Genomic DNA, 23,740 nt, shown 5'->3' on the forward strand with positions numbered 1-23,740 from the left:
AGTTCAGAAATCAATCTGTTTTGGGAGATGCTGATCAGACAGCTGAACCACGTGACCAGTCCAATGAAGTTGTTAAACGACAATGGCTTCAATGCTGCTCGTGTTCAACTCTTCTAGGACGATGGTGCCCATGCGCCTATCCTCCCAGGAGGACCCTAAATATCTCACGATGCAGTGTTGATGATGATGAGACTCCCTGCAGCACTGCTCTCAGGTTTATTGGAACACACAAGCTGACTTACCCTGGCAAGGTGATGATCCAGAGAGGGGGGACCTCGACAGGCAGCAGAATGCCCTGCCCCTTCCAAGATAGATTTGCTGCATGCAGGAGTCTCTATAGGGCTCTAGTTATACTTCCAACACACAACTTGCGGCAGGCAGGAGCAGTGGTGGAGATAGATGGTCCTGCAAGCAGAGTTCCGTCTAATCTTTTTCAACCATGGGCAGAATAAATTTTATTAGGTGCACCAAAGCAGGAGCGGATGTGCGCTACCATTAGAAAAATGCTGGTGGCTTTGGGTGCTCTGCAAACCAGATGGCCATCACCTGAATTTCTCCTGGGTGCCCAAGCCCTCAGCTTACAGGGCACACTTCCCACATGACTGCCTCAGCAACATGCTGCTCTTAGAATATTATCACATCTTTAAGTGAGATGGGGAAAGCTTCTCTGAACAAGCCTATTTACCATTGTCCTGTCATTGCTGCAAAAAAGAAAACCCAAAGGCTGTCCTTGAGGCATGTGTAACCTCTCTGACAACTTGAGAGAGCAAGAAAGGAGGTAGAAGGGATGCAGAGGAGAGCACTGTTCTTCCAGCCTGGAGGAGGGTACGTGAAACCAGCCAGATTTTGTGTGTGCGCGTGCGTGCGCACGCACGCAGGCACACACACGCACACACTTCTGGTGCACCAGTTGCCATAGGATCTAGAGGCCGAGGGGTTGCTTCCAAATGAGTGTCAGTGCTGGGTGGCAGAGAGCTCCTGGCTTACCCCTGTCCTCACCACCAGATAAGGTTGTGCCCATGGAAGCACTCATGGGAGCAGTAATAGAAACATCCATTTATTAGGAAAAAAACCAAACAAACAAGAAAAAAAACAACCACCTTATAAATAGAAAAATGTAATTCTGCATTTTACTACATCAGACTCAAGGGAGCACCCAGCAGAGAAACCTGCTAGATATAAAAAAAAAAAAAGAAGAGTTCACTTCCAAACAGAACCATAAAAGTTAACTGTACATTTATTAAATGGCAACAACTTTGAGACACTAGGTCCCTTTAAGACACACTGAAACTGAACCCTACCTCCACAGACTGCAACAGGGATGCCAACACCCAACTGAGTTTCCAGTAGGCACTCTGGTCAGAGAGAGGGTGTATGAACAGAAATTGGTAGAGTTTCCTACAGAGATCTAAATACCATGCTGCAGGGCTGTTATAGGAAGGTTATGGGATGAGATGCACGATCTGCTGCTGCTTAGCAGAGAAATTAATCCAGCTGATCTCATATTAGAGCCCTTGTCTCTCACCAACAGCACTATGCAGCAAAAAGGGCACAGCTTATTTATATTTCACTCACCAGCTGTCCTAAAACAAAGCCACTTGGCCATTTTAGGTTCCCACCTCTGTTCACATAGAGGGCATGGCCTCCTTTACAAAAGGTACACATAACCCTAGCAACAGATTGGTATGCAATCAGAGTGTAACTCCGGCCGGGGTTTATAAGCAAACACTTCTCACCTATGAACCTAATTTTGTGGGGGTTAATTTTTAATTAATTAATTCTGGTTCTCTCTAGTCTAGATGAAGCAAGGGCAATGCATTAAAATAAGGTTATTTCCTAAATTTAAATAGTTTCCAGCAAGTGAATTCCTAACCCTGCCAGTTAGTCAAGTGTTCAATTCTCTGAAAACCAAGGTTAATAAGCCAGCTGGAATCCATTTCAATTTTTGATCCACTCCAAGATGGATTCTAGTCCTTTTTAAAAGGCATAGAAAATTCCCCTCCCAGAAGCACTAGGGGTAACAGCAGTTTAATCTCATTTTAGCCCCTTCCTGGGGACTGTTACATTTCAAGCAAGTGGGTACCAGAAAATAGCTCTTTTACTCTCTTCCCCCATAACTATTTCCTACAAGATTCCTGAGGTTTTTTTTAAGTTTTAAACCAAAATACACTTTACATTTCAGAATACCAGAGCACGAGCTGTACAGTGGATCTCCCACTTTGCTCTTCTTCCCCCAGCACTTGAGAGCTGTTCTTACTTAGGCCAAGAATCATGATGCTCAGAGCAGTTCTCTTACCCTTTTTCATAAGCGAGAGGCAGCTGGGAACCAGCTGGTCCATCTTGCAGGGATTCCCAGGGGGTCCTGGTTGCCTCCCATCATGGCATTCCCACAGCACAACGCAATGCTAGATGTACATCTGAATGCTGGCGGTGGGGCAGCTTGGTGTACAGGGACCACTGATTAATGGAAACAGAGGAGAACCAATCTCCAACATCCGCAGGGCAGGACAGCGGAAGCCAAGCACAATTCAGCATCCCACCCCTCTCTAGTTCCTGCTTTTTTCCTTCCAACGCAACAGCTGGGCTTAGCTTCTCTGGCTTAGGTCTCTTGCTCTCTTTTGGCTCCGGTCAGCTTGCTTAGCTTTGAGACAGCTGCCAAGCTGAAAGAGACCAACAGACGAGTTTTTAAACAGCACCCGTGCCACTGTCCTCTCAGCTCTTGCCTACAGTTCATCATCTGAGAGCATCAGCACTCTTTTCTCAATGTTTTTGCTTCTTTTGGTAGTTTGCCCATCAGCTGTGGGGGCTTCATGTCCCATCTGCCCAGGTGCTTTTGTCTCTGCCTCCTGCATGGACTGCTGGGTGTACTGCTGGTATGTGGGGGAGAAGTTGTGGATGGCATCCTGGACGATGTCCTGAGGGCTTATGGTCTCCTTCAGCCCACTTGAGATGCTCTGCATTGGGGCCAGGTTTGCTGAAAGCAAAGAGAATAGTTAGAAGTGATCCACTTTTAAAAAGGAAGTGGCTCACTAGACAGGAAGTGTGGCGGGCAAGCAAGACCAGACAGAGGTTCTGAGCCTAGTCATGTAATAAAACTTCAGGCCCAGTGGAAACAAGTTCCAGGCTATGTCTACACTAGAGGTGTTCCAGAGTTGTTATTCCAAAATAAACTATTCCGGAATAGTGCACCTATACCACAGGGAAGCCCCAAAATAAGCAACACTTATTCCAAAATAGCGTATCCACATGCAATAGCGCTTATTTCAAATTAGTGCACTGCTTCCAGGGGCTCTAATCTGAAAGACTATGTCTACACAGCAGCTTTATTTCAAAAAGCTACTGTGGAATAGCTTATTTTGAAATAACCACTATTCCCTGTCTATACAGCCCCCTATTTTGAAATAGGCACTATTCCTCGCGGAATGAGCTTACCGGTTTTGAAATAAACTGACCTCTACTATTTCCAAATAGCTGTTGTGTAGACACCTGCAAAGTTATTTCTAAACAACTTTGCTGCACACTGGGGGGATGTCTGTCTACACAGCAATCAAAGCAAACTGGACCCGTGAGACTTCTGAGTGACACTCAGACAGGCCCTTATAATTGATGGAGCTGGATGCAGAGTTAACAGCAGGGTGATTTCCTACTCCTGAGCCCAGGAGAGTCTGAGACGGGTGAGTGGGTAACACTCCTATTCCAATGCAAGAGAAGGGGTGAAATCCATCACCGGCGAAATCCATTCACAGATGAAAGGTCTCTGTCACAGTTAAATGGCTACTTGGACCAAGGGATCCCCCCCCACCAGTGTTCTTTGTAAGCTGAGCCCATCTCATCTGCCCAGCTGCTTAGCAGAGTGCCCACAGCCAACCACAGTGAGCGGCATGTGTTTCCATTGGTCGTTCACATCTGCACATGCCTCGGTGCACAGAACATTTATTCCGGTGGAAAAAATTAGAGGGAACACGATCTCCTTCCCCAAGCCCTGTGCTCCAATCCAGGCAAAAAAAAGGCGTTTTTCTTCATGCCATGAGCAAGCACAGCCTACCTGGAATGTAGCTGGGTGGCGGGGGAGAGCATGCAGAGATACAGTGTGGTACGGCTATGAAGTGCGGAACACCTCCAAAAAAAAGGGTAAAATCCAGGCCAACTGCTGTGGCTCGTAGGAGCCCAGAGATCACAGGCAGGTCAACAGCCAGTGAGAGAAGAGGATGCCTTGAGCAGAGTGAAACTTTCTCCGAGTTTCCTGGGAAGATGGGAGGCCTCCCTGCAGAATGCCCATCCTGTGGCACCATTGAAGTGAAGGGTTTTATTGGTTTCACTGCCATTTCTGGGGGAAGGAACATGTCACCTTGTCCTTTTACGTGCTCTTGCACATTTAGCCTTTGGGGTTTGCATAGGCCCAGCCAGATGCCTCCTTATTATAAGCAGTCCAAGTCACTGAAATCACTGTTACCAACACCCTAGCCACCCACCGAGGCCCTGCTCCAGCACCAGGGCTGGGTGGGAAGCCTTCTGAGACTTTGCACCTCATGATCAGGCTTCTCTGTTCTCGTTCCCCATGGGAACCCGGTGTGGTCACTGCACCGTTCTCATCTGTGGAGACAGAGGCCAGTGATGGGATCGGAAGTGGAGTTCAGGGCTGGGCTGCAGATAGCCCACCAGCTCAGATAAAATACCCCTTATAACAGGGAAGCTATTACCCACAACGATGGTCATTAAAGGAGCACCCAGGGCTTCGCTGTTAGTAAGAACCTTGTCCTCATAAAATAAGAGGGCGTAAAGCAAGGACCCAGGACCATGGGCAATGGGAGAGGGACCTCAATGACATTTCAAGAAATCAGCTACATGCACGTTTTTAAACACAAGGGTGTCTCCTTACAACACTATGTGCAATAATGGCAAGCCCCTGGCCAGCAATCCCTCCTGAGAGGACTCGTCCCAGCTATTAGCAGCTGCCTAAAGGCATCACTGGAGAAAGAACCTAAAGGGAGGAGGCAACAGAACAGACACAAATGATGGTTTCTAGAGTTCTTTGCTGTTTGACAGAAACCAGGAGCCCCACATTCCTTATGTGCCAGGGCCCTGGGATGAACAGAAATTTGCTTCAGGGGGCTGTTACCTGGTGAGTTTTCCTTCTTCTCTCTGTACACCTGACAGGTAAAGGCATAGCGCAAAGCTATGGCAGCAAATAGCATCTCAATGCAGATTATGAAGTTCTGGTAGCCGGCAGCGACCGTCCCAGCTCCCACCTCTTTCCCATCAATGATCTGCACCTCAGGGATCACCCCGCACTTCTCCAGGATGGCCAGCAGCATCCCTGGAAAGAAAGAGACACAGAGAGGGGGTCGGTTCTGGGTCAGTGCATCCAGTAGGCAGCTGCCTTGGGCTGCCCCCAACTCACTGGGGGGAGGGATGAGGGACCGTTGTCCTGGAAACTCCAGGCTCAGGCCCACCTTGCCAGAAGGAGAGGAAGATCACAGCCTTGATGGTGAGGAACTTGAGGACCGGCTCAAAGGGGCGCAGGAGGTCCCGGGTGGCAAAGTAGAAGAGGAAGAGCGCATAGAGGGCCGTGCTGACCGAGAAGTTGTAGATGATAGTGATGTAGAGGTATCCGCTGTGAATACTGAGGAGGGAATTCGTAAGCTGGGCTGCTGGAACTATTCCCAGCTAGAGACCATGCTGGCAAGCTGCCAGGAGCCTAAAAGGACAGGCTGCAGCTACTCATCTGCAAGGGAGAGGCTACAGGGAGCCTGCCGAGATGCCAATCAAGAGGGAATGTTGCATGCTAGGAGTTCTTCTCCCCAGCTGCAGCATCTCCTCCGTTCTTAAGATAAAGGCACCTGCAGACCTGTTGCAAGAGGATGCATTTGAGTGGATGACAAGAACCTTACAGATACAGTGAGGAAATTGCTAACCTGGTGGCTCATTAGGCTCAGGGCTCCTTGGTACTCTGGGGGAAAGTCAGAGGTGCACAAAGGCCATGATCCAAAAATTAAAGTGCACAGTTAGAATAAATACAGTCGGTCGGGAACAGCCACAGTCTAGCCCTACAGTCAGTGGAAGGAAGAGGGAGACCCAAACTTGCGTATCTGATTAACAGCATGCAAATCTTCCCCAAATTTGAGGCCTGTCCCCCTAGTGCAGATCAGCAGAAGGAACTGGGGTGAAGAGGGCATTCTATGCATTCCCCACCGCCCCCCCAGCCTGGCTCTGGTTACAGCCACAGGGCTTAGAACCGTGATCCCAGGCATAAACTGGAAACCCTACGGAAGGGGCAACAGCCAGTCTCTCCACACTCCAAGGCAGCTGTGGGCCCCATTGCTCGTTACCATGGCCATAGACAGTGATGCCCGTGAGCATTGGCCGTCCTAGGAAGCGTGTGATGGAAGGCGGGGAGGGGTGTCCTGGCAGAGCACAGAGAAGACCATTCATTCCACCCTGTGGTTTTCCTGTCCCCACCACTGCTGGAGCAGCTCCCTTTGGAGAAGAAGAGTGCCACGGAGGTGGGAGAGGAACACCTCTGCCTGTTCTTAGAGGAGGGGACTGATACAGCCCCCTCAGCCCAGGGGAATGGGCTGTCCCCCTCGGTGCCTTCTCACTTGAAGTCGCCATCGTGGTATTTCCCGAATGCCTGCAGGACAATGGTGACAATCGCCATGAGGGGCTTCACAATGCAGAACTGCAACGTCGCCTGCAGCGAGACAAGAGACGGCGTTATTTCGCACGCTGCGTTGGAGAGAGATCCCACCGGAGGTGCTCGCTCTGCTCCTGAGGGCTGCTGGGACTGCAGTATGCAACTCACATTCCTACAGTGCCTGAGCCAGTGAGAAAAGATCTGAGGGAGAGGCTGCCCCTGGGAGGGCAAGGAGCTGTGGCATGCTGAGGGAGGGGAGATATTCCTCCTCCTCAGATACAGCATAGGCCCTTATACCACAAGCAAAGTGTCCAGTGACACACAGTCAAATAGACCAGCCCTGAGCAAGTGGTATGTTTGCTGCCCCAGAGTACCTTACCAGCAGGATCTCTTCCCTCTAATGCATCTGGCCTTCCCAGCCCATCCCTCTCCCCTGCTGTCCAGGCCTCTCTGCCACCTTCCTATGCCCCCCGTTGTCTGAAGCCTGCCTCTTGTTGCCCCCATCCCTCATTACTAACCCTTCAGGTGCCACGCAGCTGTGGCACATCTACCTGAGGCTGTATGTGTCGTATTCTGCACGGGCCCTGAGCCCCATGGGTTAAACATTCTGGCTGGTGACCAGCGCAGTAAGGAAGCAGGGCTGTAGCCCCAAGGGCTTGCCGTGAATAGCAGCAAACCCAACAAAGGATACATCTAAGTGAAGTTTCCCCTCCCTCCAGCCTGGGGCATCATCCAGACAACTATGGGCCAGAACTCACCCGGCGGCAGGTGCCTCAGGTAGTTGGTACCAATGGCTACGTGAGACTGGGAGGATTAAAACAGGATCTAGGTACCCCAATGGGAGGGGACTCTGACTCAGCAATGAGTCAGGGGCAGAGCACATGACACCTAGCACAGCCAATTGCTACTGGCTGGGTGCCAGCTCCTGGCTTTTGTAGGGGAGGGTAGGAGGTCAAGCACTCAGGAGCAGGAAGGAAGCATGAACATCTCCAAAAAGGTGCCAGCTCAGAAGAACAGTTGCAGTTGGATTAACCGGGGCTCTCCTTTAGCCTTAAATGCGCTAACCAGCGCAGGCACAAGACCCACCTGCTTGCAGAATCTGAGGAACCCAATGGAATAGGACATTCCTTGCAGGCAACAGGTCCCGTAGAGGCAACTAGACCTAGAATCAGAGCACCAGGGGAGCTGATGAGCATCTGGTCTGCAGGGACACATTGAAGGGACACAAAGAACTGGCTAGAGACGAGGACTTACGCGATGGGCTTCCCCCGGATCTCAGACATGATGGTGCTCTCTCCTCCCAGGTATTCAAAGCAGAGGCTCAGGAAACTGTAGATTACAAATGCTGACAAGACAAGGATGGGCAGGTGAGCAGTGGACTGATGGGGCAGGGAGGAGAGCCCCACACAAGGGTTATGTCCATGTTACACGTTAGTATTAACCACTTTCTGGTCATTAACCTGTCCTGCCTTCTGGCAAGGAGTCAGGGAGAGGTTGTCCTAATGAGAGGAGAATCCCAGTGGGAGTGGTCTGTGGGTGAAGCTCCCCAGAACTGATCCCAACAGCTTTTTCTCTGCAGCGGGATCATCCATTTGAAGTTTTAACAACAAACCCCAGTGTGTTATTTCCTCCCCAACCCTAATTCACCTTCAGATTCTTACTCCCAAGAGCATACAGCACAATGGTATCCCCTGACCCACAGCTTAAACACCAGGTTGTTGTAGGGTTAAAAGGGATCTAGCGTCACCAACTTCCTGGCTGGACCCATCCGTTTCTGAAGGATTCAAATCTTCGCTCTGAAAAGTTTGCTGTGACAAAGTGGGGTGCGTGGGGATTTTATTCCCCTGCTGAGGTTGCAGGTGTTTCCTACTGTCCTGTAGTAGCCAGAGGTAGGTGCCTCAGTTTCCCTCAGCACAGCAGCAATGCATTGTTGGTGATGGGAGTTTTGGTGTGATGGCTTCTCAGATGTAGGCCTGGCCTTCCCTGCCATTTGTAACCTAGGCAACCAGGTGACACCTTTCTTCCTCAGGAAACAGGACAAAGGAGGGACCTAGCAGGTTTGAATTGGAACTGGGCTGCTGAGCGTGAGGAGCAGTGGTGGTGGGGAGTCTCCTGTAGCTGGAGAGGGAGGGAAGAGGGCCAGGGCCCTGGCTTGGGGACCCCCTCTGGGCCGCCCCTCCCCAAGATGGATTGTACTGACAGCTTCTGGTTTCTGTCCTGACAAGTCGATTCTACGCTGTGTCCCTGTCGCCTAATAAAACTTCAGCTCTCCCTGCTGAATGAGAGAGTCGCATCTGACTGCAGAAGGGGTGGAGGGCCTGGTAACCCCCACGCTCCATGGCACACCCTGAAACAGATCTGTGGGATGGGTGGAGGGAGAGATCCCAAGTCACACCAAAGTGCCATCATCTTGCCTCGCTAGCTCCCACTGGACAGAGACACAAGACCCTTGTGCCCTCCACCCCAGGTTCCTCCTACACTTATCTCCTCAACACCACTAGCAGAGGCCTCTCCTGCCTTGCTCACCTTCATAACAGTCCCGCACAGAGTCGAAATACACGTAATACTGGTGACTTCCAAGGAGAAGGAGGCTGAGCCAGGAGTCGAAGGCGTAGATAGGCACAATGAAGAGGATGCGGATGATGTAGCGCTGCTCATTAGGAATGGTGTAGTTCCTCAGGTGCATATAGATCTGGGAAAAGGATTAGAGTCCAGGTAACAGTGATATTAGGCCCCCAAGGGACACCTGCCAAAGAGCAGTCTCGAAACAGACCTAGCAACAGGCCATCAGGTCTCTGCCTTAGAAAACTGGCTAGGGGTGCTCCTTTCCACAATCTTCATCTCTTTCCGGCCCACCTCCCACCATAGATCTGTTTCAGGGAGCAAGATCCCTTGCCACCCGACTCCGAATCCATCCAGGTAGCCTGCCAGACTCCACCCACCACCACCACCACATACTCCCTGCAACCTGCACGAAGCACATAACACTGCCAAGACATTGCTCCCTGCAGGAATGTTCAGCAAGTGCAAGCGTGGGAGGATTAATCCCAATGGCTGGAGGCATCAGATCACTGCAAAAGGTACTACCCACACCTCAGACCCACCATCAACCACCCTGCAATTCCAGGTCACCAGCTTTACCTATGCATTTCAGTCCTGACCTGTCACACCTTGTTCAACTTGGGACTCGAAGCAGCAACCACCAAGGGCATGTCTTCGACCCATTCAGGTAAAGACACGTGAAATTGATCTCTCTGGGATCAGCAGTCGACCCACTGTACTCCCACTCTCACGAGCGGTAAGGGAGGTTGATATGAGAAATGCTCCTGTCGACCTCCCTCAATGAGGACAGACCTTACAGTTGACTGCATACACATCGATTCTGGCTACGCAATCGCCATAGCTAGCAGTCGACTACAGATGCGCCGTTCAAGGGCCAGTGTAGACCAAGCGCAAGAACTCTGCTGTTTCATGGTTGGGGAAGGGGCAGAATTCCACACAAAACAACCGGGCTGAGATTTAAAAAAAACCAAAACATCATTTCATGTGTTGACTGCAACCAATTTTAAATGTGTCTCTGCAGGGTGAAGAATTGGTGTCTCTCACCACTATACCACCTGGCCTAGAAATTACCTGCCACACAAATACTAATGCTGGGCCAAACTCTTCTCTTCTGCCACACCTGGGTAAACCTGGGGTCACTCCATTGATGTCAATGGAGTTACTTCAGCTTTCCTCCTGGAACTAGGTTCTGGGGACAAACGTTATGGTAAACCCCACAGGACACATTTCCTCAGGCAGCAGGTTTCACACATTGCTAAGTGGGGTACTGGGCATATTAGACAGGGACTCCCCAGAAAGGAGGATGGAAGATGCTTCCTTAGGCTCAGAACTGCTGATCCTCTAAGAACTGCTACAGCTCCCCTTTGGGGTAAATGCTCCAGACATACACATGAGGAAGGGTGAGCAGGTAGCTAAGCAGACGAGTTGAAGGGCAAAATCTGCTCTGCTAGTGCCAGGCTTGCAAAGGCTGAACGCATCGTTCCCTGGAGGGTGCTGGTCTGAAATCCACTGCCATAGATACTACAGGTTGAACCTCTCGTCTGGCCAAGTGAGTGGACAACTGTTGGTCAACCTAGTTCTGTCTGCACCAGGGGTCAGGTCAGGGCAGCTCCAGCTTTCAGCCACGTGGGTTTTTACATCATAGGTTTGCCAATGTAAGTTTTCCACATAGACCAGCTTGATCCACCTGATCTAGGTAAATGGCCAAGAGCGTCCGTGCCTGCTCAGGTACACTGAGATGTAAGGACAGCTACAGATTGTCCCTGCCCCCGACAAGGTGGGAGAGGCAGAACAATAGGTGTCTGAGCTTCCTGAGATTCAGTTGAGGTCTCTTACCCTACCTCCCTCACCCCCAGGTGTGTGCACCCACAGGTGACAGCACAAGAGATCCAGGTGGACACCCTTCTCCCTGCAGAGCCCTGTCCTTACCTGGTGGAAGGTGAGAATCAGTGCCGACCACACAAAGATCCCAGAGATCACCTGAGCTGCCGAACTGGTCAGGAAAATCTGCTGGCCATCTTGGGAGTAGTTCTGAAGAGTCCTCAGCGGGAAGCCGTTGTCAGGGGAGAGATGGTTGGAGTCTGTCAGCGGGGAGATCCCGGTCTGCAGCATGCTGCCTGACGTGCTGGTCACCCCCACCTCGGTGGGGGAGGGCACGTCAGCATGTGTGGTATTACTCATCTGGCAGAAAAGAGAACAAAGATGGAGGGATACCGGGTGTCAGTACAAACTGAGCACACAAGGAGGACAAGGACAAGGGAGCAAGGGGTGAGGAAAGCAGCAGCGGGAAGCGCACACGGAAATCCTCAGCAGGCTGGGCAGGTGAATAGATGCAGTTATCCCCGACAGCCTTTGTCTAAGCACAACCTCAGGATTTAACCCTAGAAGCAGCAGCCTGCCGATGAATTCAGCTGATATCAGAACCTTTTCCTAGGAGTCCTCGCCTCCAAGCGGGGAGTTACTGACATGTGCAAGAAACTCTGGGAGCCTCTTTCTTAGGCTGTGCCCACCAGAAGGGGTGCATGTTGCTGGGAAGACAGTCCCTGAGGTATTCCCAAACAGACTCATGGGGCTCTTACAAGAAAACTTGTTCCCACCAGCTTGCCAGCCCCTTTGTACAGGTCCACCGGGCCCAGAGAAGCGGCAGCAGCTTCTGGGTCCTTAGTCAACATGGACAATCAAGCACCAATACATCCAAGCCTCTTAAAACCAACCAATCACTAGGTCATCTGCTTCTCCTCTCCTCCTGGAGAGGATGCCCACAAAACCTCACCAGCTCAGCAGAGCTGCCTTCAGGAGTGGAGCCTCCAGTACACAAAGGCAGCTAGATTCCCTGTCTATCCCTAATGTCCCTGTCCCTGGCAGGGAAAAGAGGTCTCCTTATGCCTGTGCCCTGGGGAATTTATCTCTGACCTGCTGCTCCTGGTTCCTGGTGGGCCACTTCCCTGGCCAGTCATGTGAGGTAAGGGAGGGAGCAATGAGTTGTCTCAATCCATCAACAGAACCTCAAACCCTTCCCCACTTGGAGACAGAGGTAGGACCTTGTCAATGAGCCAACAAGACATCATGGTCTTGGGAATGCACCAGCAACATTAAAGTCTTGTGGCTGCCTGAAGTTTTGGCTCCTATTCTAGTGGTCTAGTGCCAGGAGCTAACTGGGGGACTACCTCGGAAGCCAGAGGCCTTGCACTGCCCCTCACACTCAGAGCCACAAGCCAAGCAAGAATAAAAGCTGCAATCATTTCATGGTCAGATGCACGCACAGGAATTTCTGGCAAAACTACTCACCATCTCCCCACAAGAGTCAGAGGGCACAGAAGAGCAGGGAGCCAGCATGAGCTCTCTGTCCGGTCTCTATCGTCTTAAAACCATCCAAGATGGGCAATCTCGGGAAAGCAAAGCACCCTCATTCCACTACAGTTCTACATGCACCTTGATTCTGCCCTTGTCGGCAATTCACACTGGGGTTACCTATCCAAGATCAAACTGGAACCCACATCTCATTTTGGACACACAAAACAGCTGTTGTACTGAGTTGGCTGGTATGTGGTACGCTGGCCACACGACAACCTCCAACCCAGAGGCATATGCTCTGCAGTGGTACTGTCTCTATCTCAGAGCTTGTCAAGCAGTTTGGGAATCAGGTAAAAACATTATTTTGACAACCTTGGAACATAGCAAAAATCTCTCAAGACTAAAGTCTTGTATTCCAGTTGAGGCCTATCATATCTTGAGGAGATCACAACCACCAGTGGTGGGAAGAGTACCCAAAAAGTTACTTGAGTAAAAGTACAGCTGGTTTGGGAAGAATGTACTTAAGTACAAGTTCTGAGTAAAGGTGCACACACTCCCCCACATCCAGATTGTACTCAAGTATCCAGAAGTGCAAGCAGAGGCACTTTTACTCAAGTAATTTTTCAGGTACTTTCCCTCCTCTGTCCATCACCAACACTTACCATAATAGAGTCAATACAGCGTCTGATAGGGTCCCCCTTACCAAACTGGATCTCAAAGGCAAAGAACAAAGTACTTCCTGAACAAATAACAGTCAGCATGTTCTGGGGACCACAGACCCTGTGTCTGGCCAGAGAGAGGAGCAACCTCACCATATGCTTCTGTTTATAGCAGGACCTCACACCCAAAGGCCTCCAGAGCCCAAGCTGCCATCTTTGGCTTTGCATTTCTTCAGCTATACTGCTTGTGAAGCATCCTACATTCCAGGAACCTAAAGAGTTTAACAGTGCTTAGATTTTAAGCAGTTTTTTTTACCCCAAACAGATTAATAGATTTCTCCATTTTCCCCCATTAACTAACTTCATCTCCCAGAAGCTAATCCACAAATAATGTTTGCTTAAGCGGCCAGGGCCAGTGGGAGGAAAGATCTATGTTAGAGGGTAAGCCTCGCTGTTAATTATTTAAAATAATGATAAAAGCAAGAATTCTCCCCTGCAATCTCCTTCTCTGCTCCCTGCACAATTCCTACCTTGCAGCAGAGGAAATTCAGATGGTGTCAAGCCAACAGCCACATGATGCACCAATAACTAAAAGTCTTTCTTCCCCTCCATTGACAGGGGAAGGGCTGGGTAGGAAGAATTCAGCAGCAAGCTGAGAGGTCCTAACTGCAGGCAGTGTTGCTCCTCGGTATGGCTCAGAGTTCACCCCTAGAACATCTGTACCTGGGAGGGGAGAAAGAGACAGACAGGTGGCATGAATAAGAAGATCAAGTTACCAGCTAGTCACCTGACTTCCAGCTCTCTCTGCCTACATTGTTGGATTCACAGCTCATTTCTAAGCCCCAGGGAGCAGGATTCAAGGGACAGCAGTGAGCAGGGGAGGGAGCTGGTCTTTGGACAGACTGATGCACCGTATAAACATTAACAGGATGGCAGAGAAAGCAGGGGGTTCGTGGAAACCGGGAGTAAGGAGTAAAGATTTGTTTGGATTTTAATAGCTCTATGCCCTTCCTTATTTGCTTTGTGATTGGCCCTTGAACAGCCTGGTACAGTAGCTGCGTGATAGTGCTGGAACAGCTGGTGGTGGCAAGGCTGAGTCCCACCCCACTGCTTCCTCTAGGAAGGGGTGAAGCAGTTTTATGAAGCTATCCACACAGACAATATTCCACGGTGTGGATAAAAATCAATGATTTAAAAGAAAAATTAAAAAGTGGATTTTTTAATTTAAATTGGATTAAAAAAATCAAAAAATACTTAATTTCTCATGTAAAAGTAACTTACAATTCAATCTCACCACAAAGATGCTACACATACACTTACAGTCTCATAAAAAGAAATTGATGGCTCTAGTCTGTCCAGCCTCACTACTAGCTCAAGATTCTTCAAAGTTCTGGGCTTTCAATTTCTTTTCCTCAGCAGACTCAGGGTATGTCTTCATCACCCAGAAGATTGACCCAATCAGGGTCGATCTTCCAGGGTTCAACTTCACACACCTATTGGGGATGCACAGAATCGAACCACTGGGGTCGACAGTCAACCTCTGTACTCAAGCTCGCAAAGAGTAAAGGAGGACAGCCAGGTAAGTGATTCCAGCTGCATAACTGCTGCAGCTGGAATTGCTTATCTATAAATCAACTTTAAGGTCTAGTGTAGACCTGGCCTAAGAAGGAACATGTGCAAAGACAGACAATCTGGATGGAGGCAGTAGAGAGAGATGGAGTGGAGTGGACTGGAAAGAAAAAGGGAAAACAGTCAGCACACACACATCTTCCTATATTCCCCCACACTTTTGCCACAGAAAAACTGTTCTGGCTTCTGGGCATAAGACCAACTCTGACCAGGAATACTTTGAAAAAAATCATTCCCTGAGTAAAAAGGAAAACTTGTCGAGCGTAAGCAGTGCAAGATGATGATGCAGGGCCGAGCTGCCAAAATGAAACATGGTAAGGAAAACTGTTCATTGGGAGAAAACGATGTGGATGAAGTGTTGCATGTGGCCGAGTGTTAGTACCTTAGATAATTAATTTTATGATGCATTGTTCTTCATGACTCTCTCTATGCTTTTTAGTATAAGCGGGACGTGACAAGGAAATTCCCAAGCTGTTTGCTGCATAGGACATTGCTAGAAAAACAAAGTTCAGCTTAGTTAATCTATCACTCAAGTGTACAGTACAGAAAGCTGCAGTGAGAGAAATCTAGCTTGGCCAGTTGCCACTTGCATTTTCTTTTATAAGAACACATGCCCTGTAGGCGGGTCCCACTGATGGCAGGGTGGCCTTGTGACTAGGCCCCTTGCGAAGCCTAGTGGTCTGAAGGGTAGGGCTTCAGCCTATACCCTGGAGACTGTACTATTAGTTTGGGGCATGACCATGATATCTAGTTTCCCCTCCAAAGCGAGGGGACCCCTGGGATTTTCCCCCTCTTTGCCTGGAGAGGGGTTCGGCAGCTCTGTCCTCCAATGGCCAACCTGCTGGCAGCCCTGGCTCAGGCCATGCATGCGTCAGGGCCAGCATCTGCCTCTTGGCTGGTCAGCCCTCAACAGGGCTAACTTCTCTCTTTTATTCTGCCTCCAGGTGAACCAGGGTGGGGCTAATTAGGCAAACAGATTTTGTTTAATCCCTGCCCTGCCTGGCCTTCCTCTCACTCCCTTACATGCCCCTTATTTTGGGTCATTGTGGCTGCAGATCATACTGGTGATGCCATAAAGCTATTCCCTATTTTACTTCAACTTTTCCAGGAGAACCCCATTCGATACTAGTTTTCTCAACAGACCTGCCAGTGAGTTCAACGGGGCTTGCTCCAAAGTTACGTGCCCGCTAAGCACAGCCTGTCTTAGCTTTTTCAGTAGCTTGATTTAAATCAATGATTATTTTTTTCTTTTTGGTGATCATGGTTTAAATCAATGATTATTCTTCCACAACAGCATAGGTGACTCGTCGTAGCAGCTGGGAGGTGTACTGTACCCCTTTGCCTCCACCAAAATCTTAATTGTTAAATGGGGTGTCCCCTCATGCTCCCTCCCTGTTCCCCTGGGTGACCCTCCCAACACTCCCTCCCCCACAGGCACCAGTCCCCTAGTGTCTAGATTGTGAGGCAATGTTCCCTCTAATAGTTTCCATCCATGTCCAGAATAAATTTTAAATGATGCATGTGCGAATGTGCACCACCTATACAAAGACAAGAGCTAGCTGTGGGTATCCTGCTAATGAGCCGCGGAGCGTTTGAATTGCTCCTGAATGACCGCACATGCCTTCAGCTTACAGGAAACACTGCTGTGAGGCACTGGTATCTCTGCCAGGCTGTAATGATACTGAGAAGCAAGGGAGACATGATCATCTAGTCCTGTTTCTTCTATGTGCAGGGAGTCAGGAGGAGCTGCACAGTAGACACCTTGACCTAAAAGACTTGCCCATTGCAGAGATGTCCAGGAAAGACAAAACAGTAAAGATTTATGAACTGCATTACTGGAATACCCAGGAGCCCCACTGAAGGGCCAGGGCCCCAGCCTGCTAAGCACTGGAAAAACCCAGAGCAAGAACAGCTGTCTGCACAGATTGTCTCCCTTGAGCAGCTCGCAAAAAGCTCCTGCCCCTGTTCGTGAACATGTGTCTGAGGCAAGAAGGCCACGTGCGATGTCAAGCCATTTCCCAAAGCAATGTCCGATGGGAATCAGTACGGACAGCCTCAGCTTGGCCTGACCCGGGCTGAGAGCTTGGCCAGGCCTGTAAGGAGGCTAAAATCAGTCTTGATGCATAGGGCTTGTCTATACTTACTGCTGGGTCGACGCACTGGCACTCAATCTTCCGGGGTTCAATTTAGTACGCCTAGTAGGGCCACGCTAAATCGAATGCTCGGAGTGCGACCGTTAATCCCGGTACTCCTCGTGACTGTGAGGAGTAAGGGAAGTCAATGGGAGAGTTTCTCCTGACAACCTCCTGCTGTGGGGACAGCCCAGGGGAGGAAAAAAAAACAAAACGAAAAAAAAAACCCAGTGCTGGAGTTGTATATCTCACATTAATACTCTCCCCTAGTGTTGACCTGGCCATAGAGAGCTTCTGCTCCACTAGAGCTTTACTAAGCTGTTGTTTCCACCAATTTATTTGAAAACTGCACACATTTAGACACTCCCAAGACTGGTCTAAATGATTTTAGCTTTGGCCGCACAGTTGCATGCTCAGAGATGGCAAAACCCTTCTGCTCTTCAAAGCTAAACAGGGTGCCACCTTTAAGGCCAACTGACATTAGGCACTCGGCCCAGATCCCTCAAGGTATTCAGGCCCGCACTTGACATTGAAATCAATGGAAGGTATGAGCTTAAAAACCTTTGAGAATCTGGGCCTCCATCTTTGTACCTGCTCTCCAAACATGCAGCTTCTTGGAGTCTGCTCTTTGTTGACCCAGAACCAACTAAAGTCAGTGGGGGTCTTCCCACTAGTTTTTGGATCAGGCCCAGAGAGCTTTTAGGATGGTAATGAGAAGTCCTGTGGCACCTTATAGACTAACATATATTTTGGGGCATAAGCTTCGTAGGCAAAGACCCACTTCATCAGATGTATCTAACAAAGTGGGTCTTTGCTCACCAAAGCTTATGCTCCAAAACACCTGTTAGTCTATAAAGGGTCACAGGAATTCTCCTTGTTTTTGCAGGTACAGACTAATCCGGCTATCCCCAGATACTCTTCAGGATGATAAACTCCCTCCCACTAGATGACAGGCCACCCATGTAAGGCCATGCAAATGAAGAGAGTTTCACAGTTCAAGCTGATGAGCACCAGAACACAGAGCACATGGGCACTTTTCATCACTGCTCACCAGACTCCTAGAGAGAGCAAACAGGACTTATGAAGCTTCTTATTAAAAGCCAAGATTACTCACTAACAATTAATCACAAAAGATGCCTCTCCCCTGCAAGCAGGGAAGGAACAGCACAATGGGCTGTCTGAAGAAGAGAAAATGTAAGAAGAGCTCCCAGACAAATAGTCACCAGAGTCACCAAACTTTGCTGCCAGGACCCTAGGCAATACAACATGCCCTTCCTCTCCTCCAAAGACCCAAGACCGTTCAGGAGGCAAAGCTGTAGGTCTGAGTGCAATTAACACAGGCATAAAAAGGGAGATTAGCTCTGAGCGAAGTGTACCATAGTCCAGATGTGGTTCTACTGTGAAAAATGACTCAACATGGCATGGAATTGCTCCACTCCATAGTTATTGTGTTTCAATCAATTCCAGGCACTTTGAGAAATAATTCCTTTCTTTGCTAAGCAACCAGCACCTCAAACTCATCTGAGACCCAGGAAGTCCACAAGGGTTATTTCCTGCTCATGCATCACCTCCTTTAAACAAAGTGACAGAGAGATAGCCATGTTAGTCTGTAGTCTATCAAAACAAAACAGCAGTCATGTAGCACTTTAAAGGCTAACAAAATAATTTATTAGGCAATGGACTTTCGTGGGACAGACCCACTTCTTCAGATCATAGCAATACTAGAACAGACTCAATATATAAAGCACAGAGGTCCAAAAATTGTTATCAAAGGTGACAAATCGGAAGAGCAGAGGGATGGCCGGGGGTCTAGGGGAAGGGACGACATCATAAAGATCACATCACACGCTCACACCTTTGCAACACTTGCTGCCAAATGAGTCTTTGTAACAGCAGCATAGGCAAAACCTGGCTGCAGAGGATTGATGGAGCAGAAATGGGTCTGTATTATCTGCACCAAGGGCAAGGATGGGTGAGAGAGAGAGCGCCCAGCCTACCAGATGTCACAGTGAGCTGAGTAAGACTGTCAGAGCCTGTATTCATCAGGTCCTTTTCTGCTGTAGGCTGACGAAGATTACTTGGACTCGCTCAGATGTGACAGCAAAGGGACCCTCTCACCAATTCAATTTTTAACAGATACTTAGAGCACAATCACACTTCCAGGAGACGCAGCACATGCTCCAGCCCCTGGGATCAGTAAGGCAAAGTAAGTCCGACAGCAGATACACAATTGCGTAGCTAGAATCAACCTACATGCACTTGGGTGCTTGGCTGTCCCTATTGAACAAGGTAGACAAGAGTTTCTCCCATTGACTTCCCTTACTCCTCACATCTCGCAAGGTGTTCAGGAGTCAACTGCGACCTCTGAGAGGTTGATTTTGCACATCCCAACTAGACGTGTGAAACTGAACCCCTGGCGGGGGGGGGAATTATCGACCTTGAGCAGGTTGATCTTCCGGGCCAGTGTAGACGTAGCTTAAGACAATTAAAGCCCACATGGGTAAATGCAGTGTCCTTTTCAGCCCTTCAAGGACAGTTAAGGTTATAAACAAGCTTTTTTTGGTCTCTTCCTACTTCTCTTCCACATGTCCCCCAGCTGATCGGACAGACACTGCTCCTTAGGATTGTAACACCCCATGTGAGTGGCAGATTTTTGTCTACCCTGGGAGCTTGGACTGAAGCAACTACCTCAGTGACTCAATATCCAATGCTTGGATCAGAGCAAATCTCCAAATCAGACAGGTCTCTGGAGCCCACTCTCATCACTACAGCCATTGTCCACACGGTGTCAGGTCCTTTCCTCCACTCACTTTCAATGTTTCCTTTCCTAAGCAGAAGGCTGGACCAAGCCACAGAGCCAAACAGAAGCCACAGGAGGCCCCAGCCTCAGAAATTACATCCCACAACAGGTGGAAATGGTAATGTGATATTTAGAGCTGATGCCCCCGTGTTACTGGCAGTGGAGCATGAGCTGCTCACTGGCTGAGCTCTGTGGAGATAATAGTATGTGTCCCAGAAGCATCAGGTTAACTCTCCCTTCTGTTCAGTCCTCACAGAAGTCCACTGTAGATTCTTGCCCTCCTTGAGCAGGAACCATTTCTCTACCACCTTGTAAAACATGTCACTTCTGGAGCCTCATGCCTCTCTAAATGGCAAGACTGAACCCCTCTGGCTTCCCGGATTTAGCAGTTAGGGTAGGATTCCTCCCTACCCCAATTTGTACTACACAGCCAGAGGTCCAATCAAACCACTTTGCATGAGGAGATGGAGGTTTGGTTGGGCCAAGTCTGTGGTTAGCAGCTGCCACTGCCATAGCAGCAGCTCTCTGGCTTTCATCTTAGCCAGCTGATGGAAGCACTGTTATCAGTAGGTTTTATTACCTTTCCTAACCCAGGCTGAAGAGGAGTAGGTGCTACAATCAGGAATAACTCTGATTACACAGCCACCAATCCTGCTGTTGGAGGACTCAATTAACAGGTTATAACACTCATTAAAAACAAAGACCTCTGCACTTTGCCGAGTTAGAACTCCCAGCTCTGGAACACAATTAGATTCCAGTTGTGCTGCGTAACCGGTCACTTCCAAGCAGCTAAAGACTCATTTGCTTCCAAAACAGAACACAGAAGACACCCAGGGTTTGGGGAGAGGAGACTTGATACAGCAACTAAAACTTGTATCCTTGACCATCCATATTAAAGACTATGTCTCATGGAGGCCAGAGCTTAAACATATCAAGTTACTATCACACTGAGTCCATATTCCCTTCAGTTTACCACCACCACACCATGGAGAGCAGGAGATCACAATCCTGCAATGTTTGATGACAACTAATATCATATAGCAGCTAAATCAGCCCAAAACAAACATACAAAATTCAAATACCTTCATTTACAGAGGTGACCCAAGAACAGAACTCTCTCTTAATCCTAACTAGGAGAGGCTCCTTGAAGCATTGTCTGGTGTTGTGAACATGAGACTGAGAGACAGGAGTCGTGTGTCCCATTCCCAACTTTGTTTCTAACTCACTCATTGCCATGATTATCCTTAAAATGGCAGAGTTGGAAGAAGTACCCCAAAAGTTACTTGAGTAAAAGTGAAGCTGCTGGGGGTACTCAAGCACAAGTGTCCCATTAGAAAAGTACACATACACAGTGCATCTAGATTGTACTCAAGTATCCAGACACGAAAGCAGCTGCAATTTTACATACGTAACCTTATAGTTATGTTTTACTTTACGTAACTTTTTGGGTACTTTTCCCACCTCTGTAAAATGGATATCATAAGTTTCACCTTCCTTGCCAGGCTGCCAAAAGGCAAAGTTAGGGCTTGAGACTTTTGGAAAGAAAATGTGACGTATTATTCAAAGTCAATCAAGAGCTCCCTTCCGGTTCTGCCAAGTCAGGGCACTGGATGTTCAGCTTTGAAATTTCAATCTCTTTCACACTGTCCACGAAAATGAAGTCTACATGGAACACAGCACACTGATCCAGGATATTACTCATATGTGTAGACTGCACCTTAATTACACCCTTCAGAGTTGGGGAGGATAACAGAACTCCCATAAGCAAGAACAACTGAGCTGTTCCTTACTCAAGTAGGCAGTTTACAAAGTACCCTCCTGCTATATGGAGGAAAAACTGCCTTACTTCCTACAGAACAAAGCAGATGCTTTCCACAGATGACAAAGAACCTATCATTCCTCTGCCTCAGACTTGACTCACTGCAATCACATGATGCAGAAACCACATGCCCTTTAACCTGCTACTAGGTAAACACCAGAAGTATTAGATGGGCCCCACCCCAAGCCAATGTTTGCCATAGGGTAGGATTGGAAAGCTCCTGTCAATTCAGTCACCAGCAGAAGCACATATCCGTCTCCTTAGCACACCAGTTGAGTTATCTGGGTTTCCATACTAGAGACTCTGGCTCTGGCACACATCATCAGTTTCAGGGCAGCCCACACCTTCACCCCTAAAGAAACCCCATGCCAGATAGGTGAATGGCATACAATTTTAAAGGGACGGTCTTCCCCAAAGTACCCAGTGCGGAAGTGAAGAAGATATTTCAGCCAGAGCGACCAGCCTCTAAACAGAAGCCGTCTTTCAGGCCTGGTGCATCACAGAGCTGGAGGGAGACTGCACGTTAGTCATAAGCTCTGCTGGAAGAACTGTATGAGGGGCACTGCAATGGAGTTGTCAGGGAGGTTGTTCCAGGGGCACTGGTGAAGCTGCAGAAAGGACCAGCATGCAGGTCTGGACTCAGGATACCAGTGGAGCTGTGGGAGAAGCCAGCACCGACTATGAGTGTGGGTCTGGACCCACACTGGCCAAGAAGCTGGTGAGCACTACAGGTCAGGATGGGGAGGTCTCTGCTTCCAGGCTTCCCACTCCCTGTGCCCCCTCCCCTGCAGTTAGATTCCAGGCCCAGAGGCACCCAGCTCAGGCCAGACTGCGCCCAGACAGACAGACCCCCCTCCCCCGGCCATGGGCTCCTCCTCTGGCTGGGCCACATCCGAGGGGGCTGCGGGTGGGAGCAGTGGAATCAGTACCCGCCTTGCAACGGGGCTGCGTTTCCCTGCGCGCCAGATCTGGGTGGTGGAAGGGGACTCACCAAGCCCGCCCCCGCCGGCCCTGGGCTCCCCGACCCGCTTGCAGCCACTTACCCGCCCCGGTGGTCTGCGGACTCGCCCCGCAGGGCCTCTTAGCACCTGCCTGCCCGGCACCGGCACCTGCACCTGCCTTCCCCTGCGGACTCCTCCCCGGGCCCGGGCACCGCCCCTCTGCGCGGCCTCCCAGGCGCTGTCTCCACCTCCGCTCCCCCGGGGAGCGACCTGCGGCCTTCCAGAGACGCCCGCCCTCGCCCCGGACCGGCTGGACAGATCGCCCCCTTCGCCCCTCTTCCTTCCCCCTCCCGGGCCGCGAGGGATTTCCAGGAGCTGCAGACTTCCCCCTTCTCTGCTGTTTGACTTCACTCCCGGCTCAGCGGCCCCGACACAAGCCCTGGCCTAGGCGACCACAATCCTAGCCCGCACCTCCAGCCTGGGGCTGCTCCTGGCGACAGCTGGGGAGCTAAGTTGATCAGGGCCCTGTAAGTACCCCTTGTGCCTGGCTCTGGCTACTACGTAGGCAACCAAGCGGAAGAGCCACTCGCCCAGGGGCCAGCGAATAAACACAGGCTGCACGTCGTGGGCGTGGCAATAGGGCTTGGAAAAGTTGTCAGCTGTTTGGAGAAGCACAATTCTGGGCCCTCCTAGGCAATGGACTGAGAAGCAGGTACTGGACTTGCCTTGCACAAAGGTCCAGGGGCTTAGCTCTGTTTTTTGGGCACATGTCAGGACTCCCTCTGAGTCGCAGCTGGGCATAAAGCCGCTATGGAAGCTGAAGAATAATTGATTTTCACACCTGTCATCACCTGTCTGTGACTTAAACACGGAGGGAGGCAGTAAAATAGCAGGCTGTAGCTTTAAGGACGTTCCCTGTCTGCCTGAAGAGGTTCAGACAAGAAACAGCACCTCTTAATCCTATTACAGTAGAGAGGTTGGAACCTTGCCCCAAGCAGCTGGAACTGACTCTCTTCAGTCAAAGTGACCATCTATCCCATTTTTACTGGGAGAGGCCCTTATTTAAGCTGTCTCAGAGGCATTCTGACTTTTTAAAGAAAATGGGTAAATTGTCCTGTATTTTGCAGGGCTCCTGTTCCCTGGCACACCACGTCTCAGGGCAGCAGCCTTTGCTTGCAGGCGGCTACCCAGTTTCTTGGTGTCCTGTGCCTTGGGGCAGCAATTCCTGCTGCAAGGGAGTGCCTCCATGGGACAGCTGCCCCATTCTCCA

The 23,740-nt window shown here is 49.7% G+C and overlaps 1 protein-coding gene across 1 annotated transcript; it reads right to left on the reverse strand.

The window, feature by feature from the left end:
• Positions 1-1,067: 1,067 nt before the first annotated feature.
• On the reverse strand, positions 1,068-22,655 carry TMEM184A (transmembrane protein 184A). Its single transcript, XM_075010616.1, has 10 exons — positions 22,573-22,655; positions 13,680-13,872; positions 11,126-11,377; positions 9,161-9,326; positions 7,889-7,979; positions 7,721-7,796; positions 6,600-6,691; positions 5,454-5,623; positions 5,120-5,317; positions 1,068-2,974 (listed from the first exon to the last, which is right to left on the reverse strand). Exons 3-10 carry the CDS (start codon positions 11,375-11,377, stop codon positions 2,724-2,726), a joined length of 1,296 nt encoding a protein of 431 aa, XP_074866717.1. The 5' UTR covers positions 13,680-13,872; positions 22,573-22,655; the 3' UTR covers positions 1,068-2,723.
• Positions 22,656-23,740: the final 1,085 nt, after the last annotated feature.

The sequence above is a fragment of the Carettochelys insculpta genome, chromosome 16 (genome assembly GCF_033958435.1).
Source record: "Carettochelys insculpta isolate YL-2023 chromosome 16, ASM3395843v1, whole genome shotgun sequence".
NCBI lineage: Eukaryota > Metazoa > Chordata > Testudines > Carettochelyidae > Carettochelys > Carettochelys insculpta.